This window comes from Elgaria multicarinata, chromosome 10, assembly GCF_023053635.1.
Source record: "Elgaria multicarinata webbii isolate HBS135686 ecotype San Diego chromosome 10, rElgMul1.1.pri, whole genome shotgun sequence".
NCBI lineage: Eukaryota > Metazoa > Chordata > Lepidosauria > Squamata > Anguidae > Elgaria > Elgaria multicarinata.
Genome location: NC_086180.1, coordinates 70466827 through 70475013, shown reverse-complemented (window position 1 = coordinate 70475013; position 8187 = coordinate 70466827). Strand labels below are relative to the sequence as shown.

The window sequence follows — 8187 nt, the reverse complement described above, 5'->3', positions numbered from 1 at the left end:
GGAGCGGGCATTTTCTGCAATTGCCGCCCGCCGTGGCTTTCAAGCCCCTCGTCTCCTCCAGAGCGCCGGGGAGAAGTTGGCCCAGGAGGGGAGCTGGGTGGCTCTTGTTCCTTCCTTCTTTCCTCCCCCCCCCCCCCGCTCCTTCCTGCCTGCTGCCTGCCTTCCCTCCTCCGCTCCCCTTCTGGTGCCTGACAAAAGGAGACGGAGGCGGCGTCTCTGAGCGTGTGACGGGCGGGAGAGGCGGCGGCAGCAGCAGCAGCAGCAGCAACGCCGCCCAGTTGAGTTACTTTACTTTCGAAGCCGCGGCTGCGTGCCGGAGAAAACCCGCTGCAGCCCAAGCCCGCAGGCAGGCAGGCAGGCGGGCGGGCAATGAACGGCTTCGGCCCCGAAGAAGTGACCCGCGGCGGGGGAGAAGCCGCCGCCGTCCCCGCTGTGGTCGCCAACGCCGCCGCCGCGGTGGAGGTCCTGCCGCCGCCGCCGCCTCTCCCGCAGCCGCCGGCCGGGCTCGGGGCTGCCTCCTCGGCCGCCGCGGCGACAGCGGCCGGCTCGGCTGGTCCCCCTGGGGCGGCCGGCCCCGTCGCGGGGCAGCTGTGTTGCCTGCGGGAGGAAGGCGAGCGGTGCAGCCGAGCTGCGGGCAACGCCAGCTTTAGCAAGCGCATCCAGAAGAGCATCTCGCAGAAGAAGGTGAAGATCGAGCTGGACAAGAGTGTAAGTCTCTCGGGTGGGGGCCGAAGCCAGCTGGGAGCGCCTGGTGGCTAGGATGGGTTTGGCTCTTGATCCCAGTGCAAGAAGAGCCGCCGGTTCTTTCTCTCTTCCCGCCTCCCTCTCCCCAAACATCGTCAGACCTAGATCTCCCCCTCAAATCACTAGGAGAGAGTTGCGGAGGGCGCAGGGGGAGGGGGAGAGCGGTGGCGGAGAAGGAAACAAAAGCGAGCCGAGGACGAGCAATGAATGGGCGAGATGCTTTCCTTGGGAGACCAAACCGTGCAGAGGCGCCGTTGTTACGTTTGTTTCCTTCCCGAATTGTGGGCCAATCCTGCTGGCGTCCAGTCCCTAAATTGAAGGGGAGCCCGACTGAACTCAGTCCATCCTGTTGCCCCTTTCCTTGCAGCCGATCCGCCCCCCGCCCCCAGAGGGGACTTAGGTGTCTTCCCTGTTAGAGACATATATCAATGAAAGGTGTCTTTGTGTAGGGAACGGGATCCTCAAAATATGGAGACAGCAGGGTTTATTTGGTGCTCCCTCCCGCCATCATTCATGGGCGGGCTAGAAGGGGGGGGGACATTCTTCCGTCCTTTTCTTTCTGTTTTGTTTGCCCTTGGTGCACAGTTGGGCTGCCTGGCTGACGTTGCAAAAGCTGAGCAGCTTCATCTACTGGTCTTTGTGAGCGCGGTTGAAAGGGGCTGCTCTTCTCTTTCTTTTTTATTGCTATTGCTGTCTCCCCCCCCTCTTTCTGTTTTTATTGCTCTCCCCCGCCCGCCCCCCTTAATCATGGTTGTTTTAGAAAAGTGCTCGCGTAAGAGATCTCCCCCCCACCCCGGGACCGGTGTGTGTGTGTTTCATGGAGTGGTTTCTGTTTCTCTGGAGTGGGCAGTTCTTGGCTGCTCCGCCTCGTGCTGCAGTGTTGCACGTCCCACTTTGCCACTGTGTCGTCTTCGCCTTGGCAGCCATCAGGCTCTTATAACCCTTCCTCTTTTAAAGCCAGAATCACCGAGGATGGTCAAGGCATCCGTGTGTGTGTGTGTGTGTGTCCCGCCCCACTTTCATATTAAAGAAATCGGGGTGGAGGGGAGGGGGGGAAAGCCATTTAGTGCAACAGACATTCCGAAAGTCAGAGCACGTTAACCTGCGGAGTAAATGTCTGCCGGCTTATGGCTCCCTAATGCAGAGCGAATACTTGTGCCTTTTAACCGGAACGAGCAAGTATTCGGAATGTCTCGCTTTATGGTACTGACGCAGTTAAAGTGTCTTGCTTAATGCTGGCAGCAAATGGAGGTGGCTAATAACAGTCAGCAAATGCAATGGCTTTATCGAAAGATCATGAAAAGGAAGGGGGGAGGTTGGGCGCGCGTGCAGGAGGGATGTTTTAGTTTGATTGCTTGTCTGGCATGGTATGGGTGATTGCTTCCTGTGGATTCTGACTTACGAAAGCCTGTTTTTGAAGTAGCCTCTGGTAGAGTGACAGCCCAATCCTATGTATTTTTACTGGCAAATCCGATAGTTTCATGAGACTTCCTTTCTGGCCAGTGGGGTTAGGATTGTAGCTTTAGCATGCAGCTCTAAGCACGCTTTCTAGTCAGTAAAAGCCCTATTGGGTGCAATGGAGCAACTAAATATGTTTCGATTTGTGTTGCTAATATGTTCTGGTTAGGACTTGCTTCTCTGTAAGAGAATAACAATAAATAATAACAATAATAATTCCAATGTTTTTGTATGCATGTATTATATTTACCCCAAATTCTTGAACCTTGACAAAATGGGAACTGCTTGTTCACACCACCATCTCTATTGGATTTTGAATGACCCTACAAAACTGGTCTGCATAGAACGTGCTCCCAGAAGTTGGAAATACTATTCCTGCCCTATTAACATGTTAAATCATATTAGAAGTAACATAAAGTTGCTGAACTATGAGATAACTTAAAAAAAAAACCTGAAGAAAACCTCATTTTTGTCTCTTCTGTATCCTTGAATTCTGCCTATCTGTGTAAAAAGTTGTTGCTTGCTTTCTGTTGTGCTCGTTACTTACTTGGCTAATGGGAGTAAATAATGGTAAAAGCCATTTCCTGAGCCAAGCTGGCTGCACTGCAGTAACGCACCAAATTTTCTCTGGCAGGCCTTGGTGCAATCAAATGTGTTTGTGGTTAATGTCATCTGACTCTCCTGCTGTACAGCACTGATGCCTTCTAGTATCACACGTGAACTATGAAGTTTGGAAAAGTTGTGGTTCCGCATTGTTAACCTGTCTCATTAAACTTTTAGGCAAGGCATCTTTATATCTGTGACTTCCACAAAAACCTAATTCAAAGTGTACGAAACAGAAGAAAGAGAAAAGGCAGTGATGATGATGGTGACTCGCCAGTGCAAGACGTTGACACTCCAGAGGTACATTCATAATTTTGCAAATTAATCTCTACATAGACCAGGATTTACAGAAATGGCTTTTTTGTTCAAAAACTAGGTGACTTAAGCATTATTTAATTACTGAATATCATACTGTTCTTATTGTTTGTTTTATTTTTTTATGTTACATTTTTATTGTTTTATGTTATATATAAAGTTTATTGTGTAGGGTAATTCTCATGATGTGCTCCTATGTGGGTCTGTTTTCTCTAAAGAGATGGTGGCATGACAGTATAAGCAGCAATAGTTTATGGTCAATAGCATTTTTTTTGAAGAGCTATGTGTTTGAGGTTTTATGTGATATGTATATTTTGCTGTAAAAGTCATTACTAGGGCTGGGCTACACATAAATTTTATTTAGGGACCACTTGAAACTGTCTTCATGTGGTGTCTTCTTCCACTGGGATAATGTATATGTATATGTGTATGAAGCTGCTATATACAGATTCATAACTATTGATCCATTTAGCCATCCAGTAGTAGTTTTCCAAGGTCTGAGGCAGGTTTTTCCAAGCTCCTACTAGCTGAGATATTTTAACTGGCATTGCTGGGGATTGAAACTGTGGCCTTATGTACACAAAACATATGATCTACTCCAGTTAATTTGGAGAGTTCTAACTGCCTGTTACTGGTGGTAGCCAATGCTGGGATAGAAACTCCATGCAGTCCATGAGAACAGTGTGCTGCACATTGCATTGAAGAGAAAAGAGTGCATCACACTAAGTTTTATGCATCATCTGCAAGATAAAATACCTTGTAGGATGTCCCTCAGGTTAAGAATCCTGTTGTTTCCTTTTCAGGTTGATCTCTTTCAGTTGCAAGTAAACACACTCAGAAGATACAAAAGGCACTTCAAGTTACAGACCAGACCAGGACTTAACAAAGCACAGCTTGTTGAAGTATGTGCAACTTCACTTACTTTTACTTAGTATTTTTTTTAAAATGTGCTACATTATGGTTGTTCTGAACTGTAGCTCTCAAACCCTGGCCTACTGGGGACATAGTTTTTGTCTGTTGACTATTGCTTCTTTCCCCTTCTTCCAGTTCATTACCACGCACCTAGCCAAATGCTTTGCTACTGTTTCTCATTGATTATGTAGCTTTCTGATGAGCTTCGGCTGCAAATCTATGTACATTTAATCCTGTTGAACACAGTGGGACTTACTGCTGAGTAAACATGCATAGGATTGTACTGTGTAAGAAATAGCTAAGATTGCAGATGAAACAAAACTAGGGATACTAAAATCTTAGGCAGACTGTGAAGAACCTCCGGGGAATAACTCCAGGTTGAATGACTGAGCTGAGTGACAGAACATGATAATCAGTGCAACTGTAAAGTGATGGACATTGAGGCAAACCATGCTAATTTCACACAAATGCAGAAGAGTTCTAATCCCAATGTTAGGATTTATATGGGCAAAGAATGGAAAATAAAACCAAGTATCCTAATGGTGCACTTACATTGGGGACCTGTTTCCATCACAGATATTATAAAGCTGTAGGAAGCACAGGTAAAGGCAATTAAAATGGGCATCATTGTGTCCAGGGCGAAGAGAGGGTTACATGACAGGTTTATCAAGCTTATTTATAATGGAGATGGTGAATAGAAATTATGTTTTCTTTCTCAAATGTTCCGTTGTGGGTCAACTAGTGAAACTGGAAGGTTAAGACAGAGAGGAGGTGGTTCTTCATGCAAGAGAACTCATGGAATTCATTGCCACGAAATAATTATCAGAAGCTGGGAACAAGCCACAGAGGGTGGCTATTGAGTCAGGCTGTGCTTTTGAATATGCTTGGAACATTTCAGAAGTTTGGAGACCCATTTGGAGTTTTTTAGTATGTGAGGCATTTCACTATCTTCAGTATGTTGGTATAAACTGCAAATTGGGCTACCTCACTGTCTATCTTGACTGTAGGCCATTTATGAATAATTAAATGGCATGAGTTCTTCAAGTTCATTTATTTATTTATTACATTTTATACCGCCCAATAGCCGAAGCTCTCTGGGCGGTTCACAAAAATTAAAACCATAATAAAACAACCAGCATGTTAAAAGCACAATTACAAAATACAGTATAAAAAGCACAACCAGGATAAAACTACGCAGCAAAATTGATATAAGATTAAAATACAGAGTTAGAACAGTAAAATTTGAATTTAAGTTAAAATTAAGTGTTACAATACGGAGAGAATAAATAAGTCTTCAGCTGGCGACGAAAGGAGTACAGTGTAGGAACTCTATATTTGGGAACTCTAGTGCATATGTTTCTACTGTAAAAAAGAACAGTATTTCTACCCCTTCTTAACAAGTTACTGTTCCACTAGAGGACCTGGCCTTTTACTGTAGGTCTGCTAACCATTCTGAGAACTCTGGTAAGGGACTTTTACAAAAGCTTTTTGTAAGTGTAAAAGTATACAATTGCCCTGACCTACATGCTGATTAATTCTCAAAGAATCCCAAAAGCTTAATGAGGTGATACTTTCATTTTCAATATTTCCATTTGCAATACTTCCATTATGATTTCTTCTGCTGCATAGATTGTATTTCTGTAGGCCTGGCAGTTCTACTTTTAATAATGCTTTGCACTAGCTGACTTGGGACAGAGCTTAGCCTGATGGGTCTTTGGCTTCCTGAATACTCCCACACTCCAGATTCTTCCTTCCAAAATAGCTGTTACCATAGAAAGCAGCCTAAGGAAGCTGGTTTATTGTTGAATATTTCTTCCGAAAAGATCTACAGCTTCATACTTCCATGGAAGAATGCTTGGATGAATAGCATTGAGCCCTAATGACTTCTTATTTTTGTCAGCTTAGTCCTAAAGGTTTAATGTCACATAAATTATAAGTATATAAAGTATACAGAATATCAAGTATAATATTACTCTTTCAAGAGTGGGTAAACTAAAAAAGAGAGGAGAGAAAAGCAACCCCACTATTTATTGTAGCCTGTTGTACTTCCATATTGGTTCAGAATGTTTAGCTTCTAAACAGGCTTTTGATCAAAGATGTATCCAGACTTATCTTGCTTGGCAGAAAAACACGTATCTCTTTTTAGAAACCAGGAAGCATTGAATCACGGGAGTCAAAGGGCTCATCTACACCAAGCAGGATATTCCTCTATGAAAGCGATATATAAAATACAGGAGTCACAGTACTGCTTTATAGTGATATTGAAGTGTGCTGCAAGATGTACACTACTGCTTTATAGTGGTAATGAAGTGCACTGACAACTGTTGGAGGCCATGACACATCTACACCAAGCAGGATATAACACTATGAAAGTGGTATGAAAGCAGTATATGCTATGTGTCATGGATCCCAACAGGTGTCAGCGCAGTTCAATACCACCATAAAGCAGTAGTGTGGCTCCTGCCGTTTATATACCACTTTCATACCACTTTCCTAGTGGAATATCCTGCTTGGTATAGATGAGCCCAGAGTTGTGCTCTTTTCAGTTGCTGTTTGCAGTAAAATGGAGAAGTGGAAATAATTCCAACTTACACCATTGTCATCTTTACATTTGGGCAGTTTAGAATATCTCTTGGATTGGGATAGTTTAGTCCCTATATGATATGTTTCTATTGGATAAGTTGTGAAATTGGAACCCCTGTATTCTTTGGAGCAGGAGTACAATTCAGGTATGTAAACGTCATAAAAGAAGAAGGAAAAAAAAAGTTAGGTAAACTTACATTTTGTTTCCTGTGTGTCGAAGGTCAATAGAAAATAAATCCTGGTGTTGTTGAAGCAAGACTAGATTCAGCTGTGTGAGAATTAATTCCACATTTTCTTCATAACTGCTGAGTGATAATAGCTGATGTTCAAGGATGTTTTAACTTTTTCTTACAGATAATTGGATGTCATTTTCGGACTATTCCAGTGAATGAAAAGGATACCTTAACCTATTTCATCTACTCTGTGAAGAATGACAAGAACAAATCGGATCTAAAAATGGATAGTGGTGTTCACTAAATAAGCAAACTTGAGAATTGCAGACCTAAAGACTGTTTTGGGTGTGCTGAAGCTTTCTTTGTAACTGCTATCCAGATGGAGAATTCCGATGTTATTTTTCTTGGGATAAGATACTCATAAATGAGATTTCCATGGTAAAAAATATTTTAAATAAATATTATTGATGCTGCTGCGCCTGCATGTGTCTGGTGTCTGGCACATATGTGTAAGGCTATTAATGTTCAATCTACTTTTCAATTTACAGAAATAACTTGAAATGTGGAATGTTCTCAAAGTATTTTCTTTAAATCTATCCTGAGTCTCTGCGGGAAAAGCAGCTAATGGTGTCAGGGGCATGTTTCATAATAGAAATGAATTGTATTTCATTTTCAAAAAGAAGTGATTTCATTTAAATAATATTTTCAAGAGGCCGTAGTATAGCATAACTTAATACACCTTCTTGAGTCTTCATCCTCAATAATCTCCTTGGGTCAATTCAAGCATCGTGGCCAGTGTGGTGTAGTGGCCAGAGTGTTGGACTGGGAGTTGGGAGATCCGGGTTCTAGTCCCCACTCAGCCATGGAAACCCACTGGTTGACTTTGGGCTAGTCACACACTCTCAGCCCAACCCACCTCACAGGGTTGTTGTGAGGCTAAAGTGGAGAGGAGGAGGATTATGTACACCGCCTTGGGGTTCCTTGCAGGAAAAAAGGCGGGATGTAAATGCAATAATAAAAAATAAAGCCATGGTTAAGAGAGCTTTCTTAAAGATTGGCCTGATGTCTGAATTGACAAACTATTGTTTGTGATAAGTTGGCAAATCAGATATGGAAATTATGGTTTGCAAAAAATGTTTTGTGCTTACCATGGCTTTGCATGATGTCTGAATTGATGAAACTGTAGTTGTGGTCAATTCAGTTCTTATCTCCAGAGACTGCTACATCATGGAGAAGGGTGTGAACTTAGGAGAAAATAGAAAATGAAAGCAAACTGATAGCTCTTACTACAATTAGCCTATTTTTAAGTGTGGAAACTCAAACATGGTTTAGGTTCTAAATCATGGCTAACACAAACCATGGTTTGGTATGATATCCAAATTGAGCCTTAATGTTCACT

At 43.2% G+C, this 8187-nt stretch overlaps 1 protein-coding gene across 1 annotated transcript; it reads left to right on the top strand.

Annotated features, from left to right (window-relative positions):
• The first annotated feature begins 324 nt into the window (after positions 1–324).
• Positions 325–7266, top strand: SAP30 (Sin3A associated protein 30). Its single transcript, XM_063135436.1, has 4 exons — positions 325–708; positions 2983–3105; positions 3924–4022; positions 6970–7266. The coding sequence occupies exons 1-4, from the start codon at positions 370–372 to the stop codon at positions 7090–7092; spliced, it is 684 nt and encodes a 227-aa protein (XP_062991506.1). The 5' UTR covers positions 325–369; the 3' UTR covers positions 7093–7266.
• Positions 7267–8187: the final 921 nt, after the last annotated feature.

What these genes read in the sequence shown, in the direction of transcription:
- SAP30 (XM_063135436.1), top strand. Translation starts at nt 370, where the DNA reads ATGAACGGCTTCGGCCCCGAAGAAGTGACCCGCGGCGGGGGAGAAGCC. An exon ending in AAGACGTTGACACTCCAGAG is followed by an intron (nt 3,106 to 3,923) that starts GTACATTCATAA and finishes TTTCCTTTTCAG; the next exon opens with GTTGATCTCTTTCAGTTGCA. An exon ending in ACAAAGCACAGCTTGTTGAA is followed by an intron (nt 4,023 to 6,969) that starts GTATGTGCAACT and finishes TTTTTCTTACAG; the next exon opens with ATAATTGGATGTCATTTTCG.